The following is a 24,661-nucleotide window of genomic DNA, read 5'->3' on the forward strand; positions in this document are numbered from 1 at the left end:
ATTGGGGAGCAGGTAGGTTACTAAGTACTGCACTTCTTTGTACTGCACTTGTTAATTTTTATGTCTCTTCTCTCTCTCTTCCTTCTTTAATGCTTTATATCATTTTCTATCCTTATTAATGTAATGTATGTGTTGACCTGCCAAGGGACCACAGATGAAAATTAGCTATTTTGCTAACTTTGGCACATTTAGATTTTTTTGTGTAAACTAAAAATGTCAATTGACAAGTGCATTGTCCCTTCTAAATAAACAAAAAAACAGACAGTACAGACATGTCATTAACGAGCAGGTAGGGGCCCAAAAATTCGGAATGTTTTTTGTTGATTGTATTTGTATTTTTTGCATTTCAATAAAACGTAAAAAAGAAAAAAAGATAAGTATAAAACTCCTCTGGGGAAACTGAACCGGACGTCCCGTTCACTCCACCTCTCCGGACCCGGGGAATCCAGACCGGGATTTGCCGGACGCCGAAATCACACACACACCTCCTCCTCCTCTACCTCTCTTTTGTTTGGAGAAGGAGGACCATGCTCCCTCCAGACCCGGTTCATCTCCAATAACGGAACCTTTATCGATCTATCGACCATGATATCCGAGATGGAGATCGAGGAGGCGGATGAACTATCGTCCGGGTTCCCGCTCCACTGCGGCTGTAGAGACGCGGAGCTGGGCGCTCTTTGCGCGCTGGTCCACCGCACCGCCGACCCCTCAGACATCGGCGCGCAGGACCCCTGCTGCGGGTGGACCCCCATGCACTGGGCTGCGCGCTTTGGGAAGGTACGCGGGCACGCGAAGTCGGGGATTGAGAGAGGGACAGACGGACGCGTTGGTTTTTAGACTCTAAACCCTCTTTGGGGATTAGAGAGCGGGTGTGGAGGTGGAAGTTCACGCGAGATCAGGTCGGGCGAGAGTATAACTTTTTTAACTCTAAATGAAGGGATTAATTAGGCAGATTAGTGCAGATAATAACTACGTGATTGATGGACATCCGGGTCTGTGTATACTCTGCAAGCGTCTCTCTCGCTCTCTCTCCCTCACACTCGGATGCTCCCTCGCTTGCTCTCTCCCTCACTCTTTTGCGCTCTCCCTTTCTCTCTCTCTCTCTCTCTCTCTCTCGGGTTTCCTACCAGTGGTGAATTTATGGATTTAAACTCAGTGTGACTCCGCTGATTGGTCGCAAAACCCGCCTTCCGCCGGTGACGTCACGCTTGAGGCTAGAATCAAAACGTGGATATTATCATAGTGCGGCCGCAGTGGTAAATCGATATTCATTCATTATAAATAATCTAGAATCAGCTAGACCTCCATGTCCATTGAACAGATAAAACCGATATATGCAAAGGCCGATATATATTATTTTCTCATTTTATTTTCTTTGTTTTTTAGATATCATATTTTATATATTTGCTTATTACAGAGTGGTAGGGAAGGGTGCCTCAGGTAAATATTATTTTAAATTATTATGGTACTACTCGCACAATAATAATCTTAACTCATCTTTTGGATTGTTATAATGTTAACTCGTCTTTTATATTGTTATAATGTAAACTCATCTTCTAAAGTGTCATAATATAAACACGTCTTTTATATTGTTCTATGTAAACTTATTTTTTATTTGTTATAATATAAACTCATCTTTTATATTGTTATAATGTAATCTCATCTTTTATATTGTTTGAATGTAAACTTATCTTCTAAATTGTTAAAATATAAACTCATCTTTTATATTGTTATAATGTAAACTCATCTTCTAAAGTGTCATAATATAAACTCGTATTTTATATTGTTCTATGTAAAATAATTTTTTAATTGCTATAATATAAACTCATCTTTGATATTGTTATAATGTAAACTCACTATATACTCAATACAAACTAGTTTGCCTTCTTGTTATGATGTAGCCTCACTATATTTTTATATATATTTATGATGTAGCCTCACTATATATATATATTTATGATGTAGCCTCACTATACTTATATATATTTATGATGTCCTCACTATATTTATATATATATTTATGATGTCCTCAGGGGCCGGTGGACGGCGGCCGGAAGCGGCTCCTGGACCATTGGGAGAACATGGTCAACAAGAAGGCCAGGACGGACAGTGAGTAGGCTACTAAAGGTCAGACAGTGAGTAGGCTACTAAAGGTCAGGCAGTGAGTAGGCTACTAAAGGTCAGACAGTGAGTAGGCTCCAGGAGGACAGTGAGTATGCTCCAGAAGGACAGACAGTGAGTAGGCTCCAGGAGGACAGACAGTGAGTAGGCTACAGAAGGACAGTGAGTAGGCTCCAGGAGGACAGACAGTGAGTAGGCTACAGAAGGACAGTGAGTAAGCTCCAGGAGGACAGACAGTGAGTAGGCTCCAGGAGGTCAGACAGTGAGTAGGCTACAGGAGGACAGTGAGTAGGCTCCAGGAGGCCTTTAGGTCAGACAGTGAGTAGGCTCCAGGAGGACAGACAGTGAGTAGGCTACAGAAGGACAGTGAGTAGACTACAGAAGGCCTTTAGGACGGACAGTGAGTAGGCTACAGAAGGACAGTGAGTAGGCTCCAGGAGGATAGACAGTGAGTAGGCTACAGAAGGACAGTGAGTAAGCTCCAGGAGGACAGACAGTGAGTAGGCTCCAGGAGGTCAGACAGTGAGTAGGCTACAGGAGGACAGACAGTGAGTAGGCTCCAGGAGGACAGACAGTGAGTAAGCTCCAGGAGGACAGACAGTGAGTAGGCTACAGAAGGACAGTGAGTAGGCTACAGGAGGACAGACAGTGAGTAGGCTACAGGAGGCCTTTAGGACGGACAGTGAGTAGGCTACAGAAGGACAGTGAGTAGGCTCCAGGAGGACAGACAGTGAGTAGGCTACAGAAGGATAGTGAGTAGGCTACAGGAGGACAGACAGTGAGTAGGCTCCAGGAGGACAGACAGTGAGTAGGCTACAGGAGGACAGACAGTGAGTAGGCTCCAGGAGGAAAGACAGTGAGTAGGCTACAGGAGGACAGACAGTGAGTAGGCTACAGAAGGACAGACAGTGAGTAGGCTACAGGAGGACAGACAGTGAGTAGGCTACAGGAGGACAGACAGTGAGTAGGCTACAGAAGGACAGACAGTGAGTAGGCTACAGAAGGACAGACAGTGAGTAGGCTACAGAAGGACAGACAGTGAGTAGGCTACAGGAGGACAGACAGTGAGTAGGCTCCAGGAGGACAGACAGTGAGTAGGCTACTGTCAGGAGGACAGACAGTGAGTAGGCTCCAGAAGGACAGACAGTGAGTAGGCTCCAGAAGGACAGACAGTGAGTAGGCTCCAGAAGGACAGACAGTGAGTAGGCTCCAGGAGGACAGACAGTGAGTAGGCTACAGAAGGCCTTTAGGACGGACAGTGAGTAGGCTCCAGGAGGACAGACAGTGAGTAGGCTACAGGAGGACGGACAGTGAGTAGGCTACAGAAGGTCAGACAGTGAGTAGGCTACAGAAGGCCTTTAGGACCCACGCTAAGGCTCACTTATTGTTCCACGTCGACGCAGAGCGAGGACCGCGCAGACGCTCTGAACCGCTTTGTTCTGGTTCTGCGTCGGGTTTTAGTGAGCGGACCAATCACAGCCCTTGTTGCTGCGTCGCCTTAACGGAAGGTTAACATTTTAGAGAGGTGCACGTCAGGCCCTTACTCACTAGGTTAACCCGTTCAACAACACAAACCATCACTAGGTTAACCCGTTCAACAACACTAACCATCACCAGGTTAACCCGTTCCCCGTTTACAACACAGATTGCTAGGGTAAGACGCTACACCATGCTAGGGTAAGACGCTACACCATGCTAGGGTAAGACGCTACACCATGCTAGGGTGAGATGCTACACCATGTTAGGGTAAGATGCTACACCGTGCTAGGGTAAGATGCTACACCATGCTAGGGTAAGATGCTACACCGTGCTAGGGAAAGATGATACACCGTGCTAGGGTAAGATGCTCCACCATGCTAGGGTAAGATGCTACACCATGCTAGAGTAAGATGCTCCACCATGCTAGGGTAAGACGCTACACCATGCTAGGGTAAGACGCTACGCCATGCTAGGGTAAGACGCTACACCATGCTAGGGTAAGATGCTACACCATGCTAGGGTAAGATGCTACACCATGCTAGGGTAAAATGCTACACCATGCTAGATGCTACACCATGCTAGGGTAAGATGCTCCACCATGCTAGGGTAAGATGCTACACCATGCTAGGGTAAGATGCTACACCATGCTAGGGTAAGATGCTACACCATGTTAGGGTAAGATGCTACACCATGCTAGATGCTACACCATGCTAGGGTAAGATGCTACACCATGCTAGGGTAAGATGCTACACCATGCTAGGGTAAGAGGCTCCACCATGCAAGGGTAAGATTGTACACCATGCTAGGATAAGATGCTCCACCATGCTAGGGTAAGATGCTACACCATGCTAGGATAAGATGCTCCACCTTGCTAGGGTAAGATGCTCCACCATGCTAGGGTAAGATGCTCCACCATGCTAGGAGAAGATGCTACACCATGCTAGGGTAAGATGCTACACCATGCTAGGGTAAGATGCTACACCATGCTAAGTACTGTTTTTAAGTGTCCATGCGTTTGTCTTTCCTCCATTTTGTTTAGCGTCACAAGACGACACCAGAGGCCTCTTCAGCGGCTTCCTGCGGCCCCCCTCCTGCGCCGGCCCCCCTGAGGTCCTCCTCCGGCCCCCCGACCCCCTCAAGACCACCGCCGAGCCGTCCAATCAGAAGCACTGCGCCTCCTTCGCATCGTCCAATCAGGAGTCCCCGGGAGAGACTCGACACACCTCTGACATGTGCGGCTCGCTGCATCGCTCTGGGAGCCCCGCCCCCATTGCCTATGACCTGGGGGCGGTGACCTTTGACCTGGGCGATCTCCTGCTCTACGGACATCACCATGGCTACGGGGACACGGCGGAGGACATCGGGGGACGTCGCGGGTTCGATTCCCTGCCCCGACTCTGAGGAGATGAACTGGGTTAAGACGCTCCGAGGAATACGCTGGTTCTTTCGCGCGTTTTTAATCGGACGTGCTTGCACTATTGAGGGGACGTCGGTTTTTTAAACGCCGACTTTAAGACGTGTTTGAAAAGTACCTGAGCGTCCTGTTGGAGTTTAAAGTACTTTAAAAGAACTTCAGTACTTAAAAGTCTTGTGCAGTTTCAAATTACTTAAAAGGTTGCCTAAAGTCACTTACGTTTCTGGACGTCTTTGCTTCGGATCTGAGGGGAACTTAAGAGATTCCTCAACCAAAGAAAAACATTTGTTATTTGCTCGTTTTAAATTCCATGCGGTGCTAAAACAATGTCATTTTATACTCGTCTTTTTCACTCAAATGACAGTCTTTGTGTTACAAATTGATGCGCCCTATTTGTTTTGTAAGTGAACTTTGTCACCTGGGAATAATTAAATGTTCATGTTCTGTCCTGTTTTTTTGTCGTAGTTAATGTCCCTCAAGGAAAGAATTTGGTTTAGAGTCAGAAACCATGTAAATGCAGTAAATGCATGATATTATGTCCACTATACAGACACTCTGTAAACAGCTCGTGTTAATTGATAAATGTGCATTGTTAAATGATAAATACGGAATAGTAGTTATACACCACCCGTCCAATAGGCGACGCTGTCGGACCTTAAACACGACAGGGGCTACTACCATTAGGAAGCTGACGTCCATGGTTGGTAAACATGTTTAAATCCTCTATACAAGTCAAACATTTAGAAAAGTGTATTATTTGTCTCTTGGGGACGTTATGGGATAATTTAATGTAAACTAGTGAGGGGTGCAAATCCGAATTAAAAAGTAATAAAACTGCATTGCGACATACGGCCCAAGATAGCGCCAGAGAGACCAAAACGGATGGTTAATGTGTATACATCTCCAAGACAGATGGTTAATGCTGTCTTGGAGATTTATACACACAGAAGCACTTGTAATGCTCTTTTATACAATCTAATTAACGGTTCAATACGGGATGGCCGTGGCTGCACCACCTCCGTCCAGCAGGAAGTGCTGTGCTGTCGGACCTACGATTCGGGTTTAAAACCACCAAAGAAGAAACCAGGAAACGCCTTATGTTATGAATCTGACATCCACGGGTCAGAGAACCAGTCCCGATTCAGTCCGGGATCTATAATCACACCTAATGATCCTCTATCACCTCTAAAGGCTGCACTGCCATGCAGACCACGTGGTTTAAACAGGCGGTCGACCGTCGCTTATGGGTCACTTGTCTGTCAATTTCATCCAGACCTGCATTCACACCTGTTGGCGGGTCGTGGAGCGGGTCTAGACCTGCTGGGGGGTCGTGGACCGGGTCTAGACCGCCCTGCACCCCTACTTGGGGGACGTGGACTAGATCTACCTGCACCCATGCTGGGGGGTCGTGGATCCGACCCGTGGGGTTTGACACCGGGGTGAAGACCTACAACAGTCTGACCCGACGGAAGGAGCCCCTCATTCTGACGCGGGACCGGGTCGCCACCTGGTAGGTCTGCGATATGATATGTACGAAGATAATGAGTTATGACGTTGTTGTCATTTCGGCTTAGCTCACGAGCGACCTTCCGGGATCGAACCAGCGACCCTCAGGTTACAAGTTAGTTCGATCCCCAGCTCCTCCTAGCTCCTGTGAGCTAGGAGTGTACGTGTGTATGGATGGGTGACTGTGTATGAATGGGTGAATGTGTGTGAATGGGTGATCTGGTGTATGAATGAGTGATCGGGTGACTGTGTGTTTGAATGAGTTATCTGGTGTATGAGATGGGTGAATGTGTGTATGAATGTTTTTGGGTGAATATGTGTAAATGGGTGATCTGGTGTATGAATGTGTGTATGAAAGAGTGATCCGTTTAATATGTGTTTGAATGGGGGATTATGTGTGAATGGATGAATGTGTGTAGGAATGGGTGAACTTGTGTATGAACTGGTGATTGTGTGAATGTGTACGAATGGGTGAATGTTTGTATGAACCGTTGTGAGCGTCTGCTAAACGCCCTAAATGTTAATGTAACTCGTAAACTGGTCCCATGTGGTGATTGTCTTCAGGTACAGCTGCGGCCCCACGGTCTACGACCACGCCCACCTCGGCCATGCGTGGTAACCAACGACGACCAAATCAGTCCATTAGATCCATTTAACTTCCAGTGAATGCTTCAGAGGTGAACGGGTTCCTCTCGGTCTCTCTCTGCAGCTCGTACGTCCGCTTCGACATCCTCCAGAGGATTCTGTCCCGGGTGTTTGGGGTCAGCGTCGTCCACGCGTTGGTCATCACCGACATCGACGACAAGATCATCAAGAGGAGCCAGGAGGTGACGCAGCGACGTCACCACAGACATCACTGCATTGATCAACAAAACACGATTACATTCAGGGCGTTGAGGATGTTCATAGAACCAAGTGCCAAGCACTAACCATCACTAGGTTAACCCATTCCCCGTAGACAACACAGATAGCTAGGGTAAGAAGCTACACCATGCTAAGGACTGTTTTTATGTCCAAGGACGTACAACATGTAATAAGTGTGTACATTAAGTGCTAGGACGTACAACACACAATAAGAGCGTACATTAACTGCTAGGACGTACAACACACAATAAGAGCGTACATTAAGTGCTATGACGTACAACACACAATAAGTGTGTACATTAAGTACCAGGATGTACAACACACAATAAGTGTGTACATTAAGTACCAGGACGTACAACACACAATAAGAGCGTACATTAAGTGCTAGGACGTACAACATACAATAAGTGTGTACATTAAGTAGCAGGACGTACAACACACAATAAATGCACACTTATTGTTAAATAATTATAGAGATAATTGTGTTCTGTATTTGTTTACGCGTCTGATAAAACCTTTGACTTAGTAGGAGAACATGTCTCCCACGATCCTGGCCAGGATATACGAAGAAGAATTCAAGAAGGACATGCTGTCATTGAAGGTGTGTGAAGACACTTTTGTACTATGTTTAGAAATATCATTCAGAATGTTAAACTATATCAACATGTATTAAAAATATACAGAGTTCATTGCACTGACTGCTGTGCTAACATTACATTCAAAGATTTTTTAACTCATTGTAAACTTTTGTGAAGAATCAGTTCTGTGCTTAAAAATTCTTTGTCTGAGTTATGGATCAGATAGTTTTACCCTTTATTTGAAATCAGATTTAAGTTTAGAGGACAAATTCTGATACCTAATAGGTTGCAGTACCCATTATAGAAAAGCAGGATTGCCGTTGAGAAAATGTGCTTTCTCTATAATTAAACTTGCATTAAAAATCAGTTCTGTGCTAAGCTATCATTTATCTGAATTAGGGATGAATAGTGCAGTTCCTTTCGTTCTTTATCTGTTTAAATCAGGATGTGTATGTTCTAAATGTTTTGCTCTAGGTCCTACCTCCCACGGTGTACTTGAGAGTGACTGAAAACGTGCCTCAGATCGTGGCGTTTATCGAGCGCATCGTGGCTAACGGTCACGCCTACCCCACGCAGAAAGGTAAACAAACGTTATTTAATATCCTACAAGAGTACGAGTTAGTGTGTTTTATCGAATAGCCTCCGCACCTCAGAGTGGAATATCCTCATTATACCAGGCCCGATTAAAGAATCATATCTTTCTTTGTTATTCATCTTTTGGAGTCATTCGCTCTTATACCTCATTTTGTATAATTGGATTCAATTAAAGGATGATAACATTTACATTAACATTCAGGGCGTTGAGCATACGCCTACATCCAGAGTGACTTACAATAAGTCAGTTCGTCTTCAGAAAGAAGAAACGACAACAATCTTTCTCTGTGTGTACAGTAAGGAAGTTCATAGAACCAAGTGCCAAGCACTAACTACCACTAGGTTAACCCATTCCCCGTAGACAACTGATATTCGGCTGTAAGACTACATTATAGCCGTGCAGTTATTGAAAGTTAAACCACACTCCTCCAGAAAGTTAGAATATAGTATTCAGTTTTAAGCATTATTCTTTAACTGAATGCATAAGCATCCCTCTGATAAAGTACATTTTGCAATTCTGTTTTGCTATTCTGTCGTAGTTTGTCTCGTTCCATCCCCAACGTTTTGTCGTTACTGTTTGTTATCTGCGTGGCGGTAGGTGACGTGTATTTCGACATCCGGAGTATCGGCCAGCGCTACGGGAAGTTCTCCGGTTCCGTCTCGCTACCCAGCGAATCCGGTCGGTTCTACGTTTCAAACAAAAAGCAGAGCTTCATTTTCCCAGAATCCTTCACTCCCACCTCACTCCAGCCTTGTTTGTTTCGTCCGATCTTTTGGGACAGCGGACTCCGATAAACGTGACTCGCGGGACTTCGCCCTCTGGAAGGCCGCCAAGCCGGGGGAGCCGTCCTGGGACTCCCCCTGGGGTGGGGGGAGACCGGGCTGGCACATCGAGTGCTCCACCATCGCCAGGTGAGGAGGGGGGAGGGGAGGAGGGAGAGAGGATAGAGGAGGAGGGGAAGGAGGGAGAGGGAGAGGGAGAGGGAGAGGGAGAGGGAGAGAGGATAGAGGAGGAGGAGGAGGAGGGGAAGGGGGGAGGAGGAGGGAGAGGTGGTGGGGGAGGGGGTTGGGGGGGAGGAGGAGGGAGAGGGTAGAGGGTTAGGGGGGAGGAGGGGGAGGGAGAGGTGGGGGGGAGGAAGACGGAGGAGGAGGGGGGAGGAAGACGGAGGAGGAGGGAGGGAGAGGGAGAGGTGGGGGGGAGGGGGAGAGAGAGAGAGGGAGGCCATGTACAACAAATATGGACGTACAAAATATAAGTGTGTACATTAAGTGTACGTCTAAGTGTATTAAGTGTCAGGACGCCTCTCTCTCCCCGGCTCAGTATCTGGCAGCCAGCTGTGTGTCTGACCCGCCCCTCTCTCTCCCCAGCTCAGTATTTGGCAGCCAGCTGGACATCCACTCTGGGGGGGTGGACCTGGCCTTCCCCCACCACGAGAATGAGGTGGCCCAGAGCGAGGCCTACCACCGCTGCCCCCAGTGGGGGAACTACTTCCTGCACTCAGGTGGAGGGCGCCCATATTAGGAAACACTTCTCACTCTCAGGGTGCATTCACACTAGGCCATCTGGCCGTGGCCTTTGGCCGTTCGCTACTGTGGCCTGGCCACAGTAGGCTCTTGTACACACGTCATCACGTCGTAACGCGTCATCACCAAGCATCCGCTGCATGGAGCATAATAAAGTCTGCCGCCAGTCAGAGTTTTAACAACAATGGACAACAACACAGAGAACACAGTTCGCACTTTGCTGAGTCTGTTGCTTATCGTCTGCCCAAATGGCTAACAGACACTTGACTTCTCTCTGGGACCAACGTGAACCAACAGTTGAACCGCTTGACGCCATCTTTACCGTTTGATGGGAAAGAAGGCTTATCGCCTTTATTATGTCCGTGGTCGTCGCATGGACTATACGTCATCCAGCTCAGGTTGCGTAGCCGTGCGCGTGTCAGCTCATTAGCATCTGTACCGTGGCGGCCCGTACTGTAGCAGCACACCTCTCCCAAGTGGCCAAATTGGCCCGGCCTGGCCACACTCACACTGGCAGATTTGAGCACGGTTAGGTGCGAAAACGGCCACGGCCAGATGGCCTAGTGTGAGTGCACACACACACACACACACACACACACACACACACACACACACACACACACACACACACACACTAGGGGTGTGATGAGATCTCGCGAGATTAAACTCAACGATATTACCCGTCGGGTTAAAAATTTGTCTCGTGAGATTTGTGAGCTATCTAAACTTTTATTTGTGGCCTCAAGGGGCAGTAATGCGCCTTTGCTGCGTCTAGCCTGCCAGAACCTAACGTAGGAGAAGGAAAAGAAGAAGAGGAGGAGAAGGAGGGGAAGCAGGGGAAGCAGCCATAGGCAGCCAGAATGACGTCGGAAAATACCCGTATTACCATCGAAGACCCCCCCGCCACTTTTAAATCATTTGTTTGGCAGCATTTTGGGTACCCGGCGGAAATGATGAAGTTGTCAGTGACATACTTGGTTAGACTCTGTTTGCACTATTTGCACTCTGTATTGACGGAGTAGAACTTTGATTTGGTTTTGCACATAATATTGATTGCATTTGAAAAAAAGAGAATTATTTAATTTTATTTATTTTACTTCCACTTTTATAAATTGTAGTTTTAGTTTCAATTACATGCATGTAAATAGTTATAATAAAACATTTTAAAATGCATGTGTAACTCGGTTAAATAAAAGTCTGTTGGTCCAGTCATATATTTTGTCATGGTAGTTTTCTTAAAATTTCCTCTCGTCTCGTTCTCGTGAACCGAATATCGTGTCTCGTCTCGTGAGCTGAGTGTATCGTCACACCCCTAACACACACACAAACTCACTAATGCAACACACACACACACACTAATGCAACACACACACACACACACACTCATGCAACACACACACACTAATGCAACACACACACACTAATGCAACACGCACACACTAATGCAACACGCACACACTAATGCAACACACACACACACAGACATTAATGCAACGCACACACACTTATGCAACACACACACAGACACACACTAATGCAACACAAACACACACACATTCATGCAACACACACACACACACACACACACACTCATGCAACACACACACACACGTAACCCAAATAATCTGCTTTGTTCTTCAGGTCACTTGCATCTCAAAGGGAGTGCCGAGAAAATGTCCAAATCCTTGAAGAACTTCATCACGATAAAGGTCAAATGTTTCTCATAACGCGACAACACAACGCATAACGTAGAACGCGCACCTCGCTGCGTTGCGATCGCACAACGTGTTTTCAAACTGCGATTTTTTTACGGGAATTGCGAAAACGTGATTTGACTAATTATGCGTCGGGTTTGTGATTTTTCCCTCCAGGAGTTCCTGCGGTCGTACTCGGCCCATGAGTTCAGGATGTTCTGCCTGCTGACGAAATACAGATCAGGTACAAAGTCTCACACAGGAGGTTACTATACGGTTAATAAGCTTGTTAATGGGTCGCAATTAAAACAACACAGACCCGTCTGTCTGTCCTGACCTGTCTGTCTGTCTCCTCAGCAGAACACAGACTCGTCTGTCTGTCCTCTGACCCGTCTGTCTGTCTCTGTCCTCTGACCCGTCTGTCTGTCCTTGTTCTCTAACCCGTCTCAGGTCTGTCTGTCCCCTGACTCGTCTGTCTGTCCTCTGACCCGTCTGTCTGTCTCTGTCCTCTAACCCGTCTGTCTGTCCTCTGACCTGTCTGTCTGCCCTCTGACCCGTCTGTCTGTCCTCTGACCCGTCTGTCTGTCCTGCCCTGTCTGTCTGTCCTCAGCAGAACACAGACCCGTCTGTCTGTCCTCTGACCCGTCTGTCTGTCCTGACCTGTCTGTCTGTCCTCAGACCCGTCTGTTTGTCCTGACCCGTCTGTCTGTCCTCTGGCCTGTCTGTCTGTCCTCAGACCCGTCCGTCTGTCCTCAGACCTGTCTGTCTGTCCTCAGACCCGTCCGTCTGTCCTCTGACCCGTCCGTCTGTCCTCTGACCCGTCTGTCTGTCCTCTGACCCGTCTGTCTGTCCTCTGACCTGTCTGTCTGTCCTCTGACCCGTCTGTCTGTCCTCTGACCTGTCTGTCCTGACCTGTCTGTCTGTCCTGACCTGCAGCGATCGACTTCAGCGAGGGCAGCATGCTTGCGGCCCGCAGCCAGCTGGGGGCGCTGGTGACCTTTGACCAAGGGGCCCAGGCCTACCTGAGGGGCCAGCTGCCCTGCCCCCCCCTGGACCCGGACCGGCTCTGGGACAAGTAGGCCCTCCGTGACCTCTGACCTGGTGCCTCAATATTCTGGCGTGGTTTCGAGTCCGTAGGGATTTGAACTTTCACCTTGATGGATGCTCCATGACCTCCACTTTGAATTGCGGATCACATTGAAGGATCTCTGATCACATTGAAGGATCTCTGATAACATTGAAGGATCTCTGATCACATTGAATGATCTCTGATCACATTGAAGGATCTTTGATCACATTGAAGGATCTCTGATCACATTGAATGATCTCTGATCACATTGAAGGATCTCTGATCACATTGAAGGATCTCTGATCACGTTGAAGGATCTCTGATCACAATGAATGATCTCTGATCACATTGAAGGATCTCTGGTCATGTTGAATGATCTCTGATCACGTTGAAGGATCTCTGATCACATTGAATGATCTCTGATCTGCGGTCGCTTAACTGATGAACACTGATCAAAACGGATCAAATCTCAACTCATCCTAACTTTTAATAGTGTTCAAATGTTGTGCCTAAATGTATTCGTCCAATCAGACTGTAGACTCCAAAGTCTTTGGTTAGTTCATATCTAGAGTGATGACGGACAAGATACAGTTACAGTCAATGAAAAACATGTTTCACTTACTGTTGCTTCATTACCCGTTTAATTATCAGGTCATTAAGGCCTAAACGGTCAGAATGGATTTAATTTGATGGCTTCAGCTCATTAGTAACGGACCTAGAATGTGGTAGGATTGGAAATTGAGTCTTTTAAGTCTTTTAAGTCTTTTAATCGATTCGATAATTGTGTGTTTTTGTTTGAACAAAACCAAAATGTATGTGTTTGTTGCGTGCTGCCCTCAACAAGATCTCTTAACAAGATCTCTCTAGGAAAAGAGGTTTTAAATCCAAATTAGACTTTTATTAAGTCTCATTGACCTAAACATTGACTTCAGTCTCATAAACTTTAACATTTACTTCAGTCACTGTAACGGCAACAATGAATTTGAAACAACTTGGAAACAATGAATTTATTTAAGATTTGCTTCAGACACATGGTGGGATGGTTATTAAATCAACGAAAGGAAATGGAACAAAACAGGAAGGAACCCTAACTAAACCTGACTCTGGGGGAACATGCTATCCCCCCCCGACCAGAGATAAACTGAGTCCTCTAACTACGCTGCTCTAACCTGAACTAACAACCTGAAAACATCCATCGCCAACCACCAGCGCATAAATGATAGGAAAGCAAGAATGTTCCCACATGGGTAATTGGCGCTTAACAGCAACTTGCAGTAGATACATCAAACTCTACCTATATAACCAAAATAGTGATCTAAATAATGATTTGAGTCTCATTAACTTAAATGACTTAACTCTCATTGACTTAAACATTGACTTAAACATTGACTTCAGTATCATTGACTTAAAAATGGACTTAAGTCTCATTGACCTGATTGACCTTAAATGGACTTGCGTCTGATTGACCTTAAATGGACTTGCGTCTGATGGACCTTAAATGGACTTGCGTCTGATGGACCTTAAATGGGCTTGCGTCTGACGGACCTTAAATGGACTTGCGTCTGACGGACCTTAAATGGACTTGCGTCTGATTGACCTTAAATGGACTTGCGTCTGATTGACCTTAAATGAACTTACGTCTGATTGACCTTAAATGAACTTACGTCTGATTGACCTTAAATGGACTTGCGTCTGATTGACCTTAAATGGACTTGCGTCTGATTGACCTTAAATGGACTTGCGTCTGATTGACCTTAAATGGACTTGCGTCTGATTGACCTTTAAATGGACTTGCGTCTGATTGACCTTAAATGGACTTGCGTCTGATTGACCTTAAAATGGACTTGCGTCTGATTGACCTTAAATGGACTTGCGTCTGATTGACCTTAAATGGACTTAAGTCTGATTGACCTTAAATGGACTTGCGTCTGATTGACCTTAAATGGACTTGCGTCTGATTGACCTTAAATGGACTTAAGTCTGATTGACCTTAAATGGACTTGCGTCTGATTGACCTTAAATGGACTTGCGTCTGGTGGACTTGCGTCTAATTATCAAATCACTTTGTGCGCTCAGGCTGGCGGAGGTCAAAGGTCAGGTGCTGGACGCCCTGGCGGACGACTTCGACACGCCCCGAGCAGTGCACGCCGTCATGGACCTCGTTTCCCATGGCAACCGCCAGCTGCAGCCCGTCGCCGAGGTGGGTGGGGGGGGCTTTCCATTGGTGGAGGGGCCGCCTGGCTCGGCCAATCGGAGCAGGCCGCGAGCAATGATGAATCTAAAATAAGAAGTGATCTTAACAATCGTCACTGGGCTTCAAATACTCTTCATATATACGTATGTACACTCCTTTATTTAAAACAAATCTGTTCACCTAATGCAGCAGGATCCCTTTAGTTCAAATGTTTTTAAAGTATGAAAAGCTTTCCTCACGAGTTGGGTCAGGGTTAGGGTTAACCCTGGGTCAGAGTTAACCCTGGGTTAGGGTTAACTCTGACCCTGGGGTAGGGTTCCAGTCCCTAACACCCCGGTCCCGGTGTGGCCCCCCAGGCTGACGGTGCGGCCCGCAGCCCGGCGGTGGTGGGGGCGGTGCTGGCCTACGTCAGGGAGCTGTTCGGTCTGCTAGGCGTCGACCTGCTGGACAGACAGGTAACCACTCACCTGGAGAGACAGACTCACACCAGACTCTTGATTCCCGTCAGAAGTTTAGAGGTTAATTAATTAAGTTTAAAGTAGGGCTGCTCTATTATGGATAAAAATCATAACCACCATTGTTTTTGTCAATGTTGAAATCAGGATTAGTTTTGATTTTGAAAACATGACGTATTTATTCAGCGTGTCTCTCCCAACAAACTCTTTGTAACTGAGAACTTTGAAATGTGGCCTTAAAGGTCCCATGACATGCTATTTTATTTATTCTTTAATATAGGTATTAGTGGGCAACTAACACAGTATTCAAAGACGTTCCCGAAATTCAGCCGTGGTGCAGAGTTACAGCCACTCCAAGCCAGTCGCACATTGAGCTTCCCCCAAATGCTCTGTTTTGGTGTCTCTAGCTATAATGCAAATGAGGAGGAGCAAGGCGGGTCAAGGAGAAGGGTGGGGGTGTGGCCCTGAGCAGCTTGCATCCACGGTACCATGCGCTCTGTTTACAGTGGATGTATCGCAATGGCGAGGCGCACACAGCCTTTAGCCTTGTTCTGTAAATATTCTAGAACACACGGGAGTCCTGGAGCTCTATATCTAAATATTATCATATAGCCTACACAGATATCTATATCATATAATATATATTATCACGGCCAAAAGCTGTGTGAGCCAATATTATGAATCTCAAACGACCGCGTTGGGTTCTCCGACGTTCCTGGTTCTTCAACGTCCACATCAATGTGAAGTAGACACTGTAACGCAAGTGTTTCTTGTCGGTTCTTTGACGTGTCTTGTATTTCCACAACGATACTGTTGTGGGGGTTATCTGAGCCATGGTTGAGAAGGAATTGGGGGAAAGGAAATTTGGTTTGACTCGCTGAAGTACATGAACTTCGACATGCCGCCGGTTGCCGCGAGGCACCATCGCCCGGCAGCGGGCAGCCGGCAGCAGGCAGCCGGCAGCAGGCAGCGCGCGGTTCAGTCGACTTCAGGTTGATGTGAAAGTGGAAGAACCAGAGACGGCGCAGAACCCGACAAAGTCGTTTGTGATTCATAATATCGTCTGGAGGCGCACACAGCTTTTGGCCGTGATAATATGTATTATATGATATAGATATCTATGTATTATATGATATTATTTAGATAGGCCTATAGAGCTCCAGGACTGTAACGCAAGTGTTGTACACTTCCTTGTTATTTGGATAACCGTTCTGCTTTTGGTGTTATGGCACATAACACGTCGGACTCTCGTCTCTGGTATTTCTACAACGAGACTCGTATTGGGGGTTATCTCAGCCAAGGTTGAGAATGAATTGGGGGGAAGGAACTTTGGCTTTGACTCCCTCAAGAACATGAACCACGACATGGAGGAGAAAGGGATTGTTGGTGGCGAATGTCTCCCGCTTGAGCCCCGCTGAGGGACCACCGCCGGAGGCGGAGGTGCCTTAGATTAAATAATCCTGGATATAAATAACAATAATCGGGTTAAATAACTTCACATGGTGTGTCTGATGTGTTTCCAGCATTCGTAGTGTTGATCAGCAGATATATAGTCCGCCAAGACGTTGAGGTTGCTTAGCAACCAGAGACTCTGTCCATGCAAGTGAACGGAGCGTTCACTCTTCGTCATAACTATCAAACCAAACATCCTTCACATTCACCGAGCGAACATTATGAAAGTAAAATGCACATTTCTCGCTAAACATGTTTCCATGAACGCATTTAATGGCGTAACTATGTTACTATTTCCACACAGAATAAAGAAAGATGTCGGCTGTATGCTTCTGTCCAAGCTCACTACTCTCTGCCAGTGACGTCGGGTCAAGCTCAACGCTGATTGGGCAACGCGGCTAATCGTCATGCGTAGGAGCGTAAAAAGTTACATTTTTTGAACTCCGCGCGTAGGTGCGTTAGGTGCGTATATATACGCAGCTCATACGCGGCTAACGCGGCTAAAATGTTGCTTTAGCGCATGTAATGCATCTACGCAGCTCATACGCGCATAAACCAATGGTTCCCTAAGGAAAAAATGCTGATTTTATACACGTCGTATGCGGGTAACGCGGTTGGTGTGGCCGTACCTTTACAGTGTGTGTATTCACACACACACATGTGGCGCTCGCACGGTCGAGTCTCATTGGCGGGCCAACGTCTCTGGGCGGGCCAGGCAGAGTAAGGGGAGGAGCTGAGATTCTTGGTGACGTCATAAATACAGACATTCCAAATCAGCGCACTTGAGCCTCAGTTTTTTCAAAGGCGAGCAGAACAGCTAGTGCTCGTTTTACACCAAACGCAAGTTTTAGCCACTGAGGGACCATAGGCAGGCTAGAGGAACTCATATTTTTGTTAAAAAACCTCATAAAGTGAGATTTTCATGTCATGGGACCTTTAAAGAAAATACACAAAATGGGCACAAAGAAAATCTTTGGATCCAGCTGTTCTGCACTTTCTATTAATCGTAAAAAAAAAGAAAATCAAAATTAGATTAATCGCCCAGCCCTAGTTTATAACGGATCATTCTGTTGCTTCATTACCTGTTTAATTGATATAAATGAAGGCTTAGACTCCAATTAATGAAGCCTCACCTGTTAATTAAGCCTTTCATTTATTAAGCCTCATCTGTTTATTAAGCCTCACCTGTTAATTAAACCTCACCTGCTAATTAAACCTTTAGTTTATTAAGCCTCACCTGCTAATTAAGCCTTTAGTTTATTAAGCCTCACCTGTTAATTAAGCCTCACCTGCTAATTAAGCCTTTAGTTAATTAAGCCTCACCTGTTAATTAAGCCTTTAGTTTATTAAGCCTCATCTGTTAATTAAGCCTTTAGTTAATTAAGCCTCACCTGTTAATTAAGCCTTTAGTTTATTAAGCCTCATCTGTTAATTAAGCCTTTAGTTAATTAAGCCTCACCTGTTAATTAAACCTCACCTGCTAATTAAGCCTTTAGTTAATTAAGCCTCACCTGTTAATTAAGCCTTTAGTTTATTAAGCCTCATCTGTTAATCAAGCCTTTAGTTAATTAAGCCTCACCTGTTAATTAAACCTCACCTGCTAATTAAGCCTTTAGTTTATTAAGCCTCACCTGTTAATTAAGCCTCACCTGTTAATTAAGCCTTTAGTTAATTAAGCCTCACCTGTTAATTAAGCCTTTGGTTAATTAAGCCTCACCTGTTAATTAAGCCCGACCCATCTTGTCGTCGCCCATCAGGAGGAGGGGCTCTCCGGCTCCTCCCCCGTCGTTGTGGATACTGTGGTGGAGCAGCTGTGTCAGTTCCGGAGCCGCGTGCGGAGCTTCGCCCTGGCCCCGTGGGAGGCCCCGCCCCCCCAGGGCCCTGGCTCCGCCTCCGCTAGACCCCGGACCCGCCCGGACCGGCTCCCCCTCCTGGAGGCCTGCGACGCCCTCAGGAAGGACCTGGCGCCCGCGGGCGTGCTGATCAAGGTGAGGGGAGGAACCGGTTCTCTCATCTCTGAATGGACCGGTTCTACAAGGGAACCGGTTCTGTCCTCTCTGAATGAACCGGTTCCCTTGTGAACCGGTTCTCTCATCTCTGAATGAACCGGTTCACAAGGGAACCGGTTCTGTCAGCTCTGAATTAACCGGTTCACAAGGGAACCGGTTCTCTCATCTCCAAGTGAACCGGTTCTACAAATGAACTGGTGCGTCATACGTGTAGGAGGACACGCCCACTTGTGATGTCAGAAGAGGGAGATTTTCAAAACGGCGTGTAACGGCTAACCTCACTCGCGCCTGGTGGTGTAATATGTCACCTTTGAAAGCCCGGTTCCGGGTGGGACCTGGTCCTCAGCTGAACCTGGTTCTTGTTCCCTTTGCCTTGGCGCCCATCCCTCCTCTCTCTGTACCTCATCATGTAGATGATGAGACACAGATCTTCTGTTGTCGACCTCTGATGTTGATGTTCTCCTCTCAGGACCGAGGGGCGACCTCCACCTGGGAGCTGACCAGGAGGGCTGCCCCGGAGAAGGACCAGGACCAGGACTAGACCAGGACCAGGACTAGACCAGGACCAGGACTAGATCAGGACCAGGACCTAGACCAGGACCTAGACCAGGACCAGGACTAGAACCAGGACCAGGACTAGAACCAGGACCAGGACTAGACCAGGACTAGACCAGGACTAGACCAGGACCAGGACTAGACCAGGACCCGGACTAGACCAGGACTAGACCAGGACTAGGACTAGAACCAGGACCAGGACTAGACCAGGACCAGGACCTAGACCAGGACCAGGACTAGAACTAGAACCAGGACCAGGCCTAGACCAGGACTAGATCAGGACCAGGACTAGGACCAGGACTAGAACCAGGACCCCCCCCCCCCCAGCGTCTGTTTTATCGGGGTACGTTTGCTGACCATCGATTGGACGAGGTTCATTGAAGTCAAAGTCTTATAAACTCGTTAATATCTGACAGACATTTCTGCTCTTGAGTCGACTTGAGGCACTTTAAAATGTGGAAGGATCGATGAAAATGATCAAAAGAATTGATTAGAGGGGACTGAAAGCAACGTAACTCAGGAGTTTTTTAGGTAAAATGGTAAAATGTTAGGGTCAAATCCATGTTGGGGTCTTCATGGAAGTCAGACCACTGTATCTGTTGATTGTCAGTCACTAAACTTCCAACCCTGCTGAGAAATGAAACCTTGTTACACAGAACTCTTTATTTAATGTGCAATCGTGTTTATTGATTTCATCATCTTCACACATCGGACGCCGTTTCATTTGTTACCTCAATCATTTGTTTTAAAATGACAAATCCAATTAACGGCAGAACTCCAGTTGGCAATCTGAAAATGTTGTCAACAAATCAAATAAAACGTACAAACAGCTTGGCAGGTCCGGTGGTCTGATGATTGACAGCTGGGATATGGGATGAGTTCCAACAGTGACCGGCGGCCCTCGGCCTAGCTATCGCTTGGGGCGGAGGCCACCGCGGCCATTTTGTGAGGAAGCTAGGAGGTGGCCATTTTGTGAGGAGACGGCCATCTTGTCAGCGAGCGATGCGGCGGCCATACAAGATGGCCACTTCCTCAAAAAAATGGCCGCTATCTCCTAGCCCTTAATCACAAGAGTGACGAAGCAGTCGTCTCCATTAGCAACCCACATATTGGCGACCCACGGCGGCAGCCGTATTGTGACCACGGCGGCCATCTTGTGGCGGCGGTCAGGCCTGGTTGCGGAGCACGGGCGTGAGGTTGATGAGGGAGTTGCTGGCCTGGGCGGGCTCGGCGATGGAGACGCGCCCCCTCTGCTGGATGAAGCGCGCCACTGCACTCAGCTCCTCCGGGCTGATGGAGATGAACTTCCCCTGGTCGTCAATCACACCTGGGGGGTGGGGACATTTAAAAACATGGTATGGGTCCCTGATAGGACCTCCAGGTGAGTCTAAGGGCCCTGATTGGACCACCAGGTGAGTCTAATGGCCCTGATTGGACCACCAGGTGAGTTTAAAGTGTAATTCCGGCAAGAAAATAAAAGTACTTCGTTTTATGTGCAGGGACCCTAGTCATGCTACTGCAGAGGTTTGGTGCTATTTTTAGCAATATCAGCGGTTCAAAAAAGCAGATTTGGAAGAGAAACTCACTGCCCCAAGCCAACAACATGGACGCCAAACATTGCGCCGGGCAAACTCTAATACTAGATTTTCAATGAAAAAGGTATTTGGAGGGCTTATTTGATGGGTTTCCATGCCAAAACAAGGCCCTGGGTTGAATATTTGCTGGAATTAAACTTTAAGTTGAGTGTGATTAGCCGTTGCAAGCCATGTCCACCTAGATGTAAGCTGGATAAATCAGTCGACCCAGTTTACTGTAGCAAACGTTGCTAATCCATCCAGCGTACTTCTAGTTTGGCACACCCACTTGTGATGTCATTAAAACACAGGAAGAGGCGGAGCTTCAAATAAGTGATCTGAGTTTAAGGGCCCCGATTCTACCAGAGTTCAGGCAGAGGTTCACTCACTCACCTGGTGCCACGACATCAGCCCTTTAAATAAATTAAAATCAAAAGAGACAGACAGACACTTGTGATGTCACTAAAACACAGGAAGTAGGCAGAGCTTTAACACACCTGTGAGGGAGCCTTCAGCGAGGAGGTCTTGCAGTCTGGCAATGGCGTCCTGGGTTCGCATCCCGAAGAGTGACGCCAGGTCTTCAAGGAGAACCACCATGGAGTCCTGCCGGGAAAAAAGCGAGCTGAGGCCAAACCACGTTCGACCAAACCACGTTCAGTGGTTAGAAACTAAATCCAAAAAACGGTTTCTAAATCATCTCAAACGGAGCGATGTCATCCCCACAGAAGTGTTATCGTAGGGAAAAAAGGTTAAAACATGTCAAGAGTTTGACCATTTATGGTGCAATCGTTCAGTTAAAGGCTGTAGAGAAAACACAATGAGAAAGACTATATCTCGTATGTGACGTCACACTCCCTGCGACTGGCGTGGACAAGACCGACAATCTCCCCATCGGCATAACTGGAACCCTCCACGTGCCCCGACTTATAATGGTTTCACCTCTTTAGATGCTGTTATCCTCCCCTTGGGAAAGAGCGGTGAAGTGGAGCAGAGCGATCGCCATGTCTGTACCAGCGTGGTGGTGACGTATGCAGGGGTGGTTCTTGGGGGGGGGGGAGGCGGGGCCAGTGCCCCCGTAAAACTGAACTCGTACCCCCCAGTGGCCCCTCCTTCAAACGTTTCTTTTTTTATTTTTACCTCCGTCCGGCCGGGGGGTCGATTGCTTGCGATGGTGTGGCACTGACGCACAAGGTGGAACCTGAGATTTATAATATATCATACTGACTTTATTGCTGTTGGTGATGTATGATACTGAGTGGCAGGGACGTGCACAGGAATTTTGAGGGGCAGTTGCTCTGACCTGAAAAAAGGGCAACCCCCCCCCCCAAAAAAATAAAAAACAACTCACAGGCTATATGAAGGACTGAGAATAACAAATAACAGGGTCTTTATAATATATTAATACAAATAAGTAAAACACTGAAATAACTACTACTAACGATAATGCAGAAAAACATGACTTGAAGAAGAAGAACATAACATGAACACAAACATAATTAAACAACATCCTATCAAGTCACTGATAAGTTTCTCCAAATTGACATTTTAAAAATGCAAAGCTTCAAAAGAGAAGCCTTCAGAACCTCTTCTTTGTCGATTGGTATGTCCTTCTCTATGGACAGCAGGAGGAGGTCAGACAGCCGCTCTTGACCACACTGATTTCGGAGCACATCACTACCCTGTAGTGATGTGCTCCTCTTTGCTGCCTCCTTTAGTTGTCTCTCTCTCTCCTGAATCCTCCTCTTTTCCCTGGGCATTTCGGCTTCACTTAACAATAACAAACAATACCCAAAATAGTGATAAGATTTAGGCATGAACCATTTTGAATGAAAGAATTCATGTGATACATTGCTAACCCTATCATTTATTCTTCTTGTTAAAACAAAATGTTAGAAACTAACTATCAGCAGACATGTAGCTTAGTTTGCCTACCAAAAAATGTGTAGACTATGTGATAACGGGCTGCTTGTCTGCAAGCTAGCTAGCTGTCTGATTATTTAGGCTAAACGTTACGTGGCAAACTGAGCCTGGATTTATGAAGATTGTAATTCATTTCGTAAAACGTGATGATTATTTGTTTGTTATACATCTCAAATTCACCTTTGCCGAGAACATTAAGGCAGTCGTCTCACAGGTGCCGGTTTTCCGGTCGCGTGCAGCGCTGCAGCTACGTAAAGCATTTCAGCTTTCACACGCCGCGCGGCAACTCGCCACCTCCATTCATTTCAATGGGGGAAGGGCGGCAGAGGGGAGGCGGCAAAAGCCCCCTACTGACTTTCACTCTCAGTGCCCGAACGGAATTGAATGAGGCTACGCTTACTTTATGAAATGTTTCGAGTGGCGATTTTTATTATCTAGGCCTACATGAAATTCTGCATCCATTAAATGATTAAAAAATAAATAAATATATATATTAATTTTTTTCCTCGGAAGGGCAACCTGAGTCGAGGAGGGCATATGGGCAGTTGCCCAAGCAACCTGAGCAACCCCCCTGTGCACGTCCCTGCTGAGTGGTTTGATGTCTGTGAAGGAAACCCAAAAGGTTGTAATATTGACGATTGCTTTAACCAATGAAACATTTCAAATGTATAATATTGACAATTTGCTGTAACTGAAGGAAACATTTAATACTACGCTACTGAAATAAATGCTGTGACGGGACAAAGCCAATTATTGTATATTGTGTTTTTGAATGCCGTTACAGTATTAAACTAAATATTTTGCGTCCCGGGTTCAATTTGACCCTCCAACAAAACAACTGGCCCGGGTCTTGAACCGCCCTGCGGTTCAAGACCAATTTTCATGGGGGGAGGAAATTCATGAAAATGCATCATTCGCGTCGAGAGCAGCGAAGAGCTGTAATTCCCAAAGAGGCCTCACACAAAACCTAACAGTATCAAACCGCCTTCAAATAAAATGTAGTTTTCTTTGCATGAAAAATTATAATTTTAATGCACATAAAACATGTGTAATCCAAGGCATTTAATGACTGGGATCAGAAAATAATTCCGTTCTCTCCATTGCCTCCCATTCAAATTTTCCAAGCCGGAAGGGGCGCACTTACTGGTCCGAATGCCATTTTTCAGGCTTCGAATACTCGTTGGTTTTTCCGAGCGAATATTCAAATACTCGTTCCAGAAAAAAACACCATCAAAAACCATTAATAATCTCTATATATTCCCTGGAACCAATTTTGACAGTATCTGCATATTTTGTTGAAGATTTAATAGCTTTTGAACGTTAATTAGTAGGCCTAAGTAGGTTGAAGTTCCTTAGTTTTTCCCCGTGAAAGCGAACAGCTGTTGTTCTGTTCCAAATCAGCTGTCCTCTGCCATCTCAGCCCTTAGGGGAGCTTTTCAATTCATCCTGGAACGTGCATCTTTTCAGGGAATTTGTACAATAAATCCATAACAAATACCGAATATTGATTGTCTTATGTGTCCATATTATATCCATTATATTGACCAGGTATTCCCAAGACGCTCACGCTCTGCAGCAAGCCAGTCACAGTTGATTGGCGCGGCGCTGTACAGCGAACGTAAACAAACAACTAAGCTAAGGTTAGCATTTCGCTCAGCA

The 24,661-nt window shown here is 46.4% G+C and overlaps 3 protein-coding genes across 3 annotated transcripts; 2 read left to right on the forward strand and 1 right to left on the reverse strand.

Moving 5' to 3' along the window:
* The first annotated feature begins 441 nt into the window (after positions 1 to 441).
* On the forward strand, positions 442 to 5,467 carry LOC115547798 (ankyrin repeat domain-containing protein 10). Its single transcript, XM_030362250.1, has 3 exons — positions 442 to 777; positions 2,034 to 2,109; positions 4,640 to 5,467. Exons 1-3 carry the CDS (start codon positions 586 to 588, stop codon positions 4,999 to 5,001), a joined length of 630 nt encoding a protein of 209 aa, XP_030218110.1. The 5' UTR covers positions 442 to 585; the 3' UTR covers positions 5,002 to 5,467.
* Positions 5,468 to 6,087: 620 nt separating this feature from the next.
* Positions 6,088 to 19,598, forward strand: cars2 (cysteinyl-tRNA synthetase 2, mitochondrial). Its single transcript, XM_030360843.1, has 15 exons — positions 6,088 to 6,524; positions 7,085 to 7,135; positions 7,230 to 7,347; positions 7,914 to 7,985; positions 8,437 to 8,542; positions 9,155 to 9,235; positions 9,339 to 9,468; positions 9,925 to 10,058; positions 11,722 to 11,789; positions 11,952 to 12,018; positions 12,711 to 12,849; positions 14,920 to 15,043; positions 15,394 to 15,492; positions 18,702 to 18,932; positions 19,423 to 19,598. The coding sequence occupies exons 1-15, from the start codon at positions 6,217 to 6,219 to the stop codon at positions 19,492 to 19,494; spliced, it is 1,800 nt and encodes a 599-aa protein (XP_030216703.1). The 5' UTR covers positions 6,088 to 6,216; the 3' UTR covers positions 19,495 to 19,598.
* A 351-nt stretch (positions 19,599 to 19,949) lies between these two features.
* Positions 19,950 to 21,783, reverse strand: LOC115546969 (DDRGK domain-containing protein 1-like). The gene is made up of 2 exons (XM_030360844.1): positions 21,580 to 21,783; positions 19,950 to 20,835 (listed from the first exon to the last, which is right to left on the reverse strand). Exons 1-2 carry the CDS (start codon positions 21,677 to 21,679, stop codon positions 20,675 to 20,677), a joined length of 261 nt encoding a protein of 86 aa, XP_030216704.1. The 5' UTR covers positions 21,680 to 21,783; the 3' UTR covers positions 19,950 to 20,674.
* Positions 21,784 to 24,661: the final 2,878 nt, after the last annotated feature.

This window comes from Gadus morhua, chromosome 7, assembly GCF_902167405.1.
Source record: "Gadus morhua chromosome 7, gadMor3.0, whole genome shotgun sequence".
NCBI classification, from domain to species: Eukaryota; Metazoa; Chordata; class Actinopteri; order Gadiformes; family Gadidae; genus Gadus; species Gadus morhua.

What these genes read in the sequence shown, in the direction of transcription:
- LOC115546969 (XM_030360844.1), bottom strand. Translation starts at nt 21,679, where the DNA reads ATGGTGGTTCTCCTTGAAGACCTGGCGTCACTCTTCGGGATGCGAACC. An exon ending in CGCTGAAGGCTCCCTCACAG is followed by an intron (nt 20,836 to 21,579) that starts GTGTGTTAAAGC and finishes CCCACCCCCCAG; the next exon opens with GTGTGATTGACGACCAGGGG.
- cars2 (XM_030360843.1), top strand. Translation starts at nt 6,217, where the DNA reads ATGCAGACCACGTGGTTTAAACAGGCGGTCGACCGTCGCTTATGGGTC. An exon ending in GAGTGCTCCACCATCGCCAG is followed by an intron (nt 9,469 to 9,924) that starts GTGAGGAGGGGG and finishes CTCTCTCCCCAG; the next exon opens with CTCAGTATTTGGCAGCCAGC. An exon ending in TCGACCTGCTGGACAGACAG is followed by an intron (nt 15,493 to 18,701) that starts GTAACCACTCAC and finishes GTCGCCCATCAG; the next exon opens with GAGGAGGGGCTCTCCGGCTC.
- LOC115547798 (XM_030362250.1), top strand. Translation starts at nt 586, where the DNA reads ATGATATCCGAGATGGAGATCGAGGAGGCGGATGAACTATCGTCCGGG. An exon ending in GGGCTGCGCGCTTTGGGAAG is followed by an intron (nt 778 to 2,033) that starts GTACGCGGGCAC and finishes TGATGTCCTCAG; the next exon opens with GGGCCGGTGGACGGCGGCCG. An exon ending in CAAGAAGGCCAGGACGGACA is followed by an intron (nt 2,110 to 4,639) that starts GTGAGTAGGCTA and finishes CATTTTGTTTAG; the next exon opens with CGTCACAAGACGACACCAGA.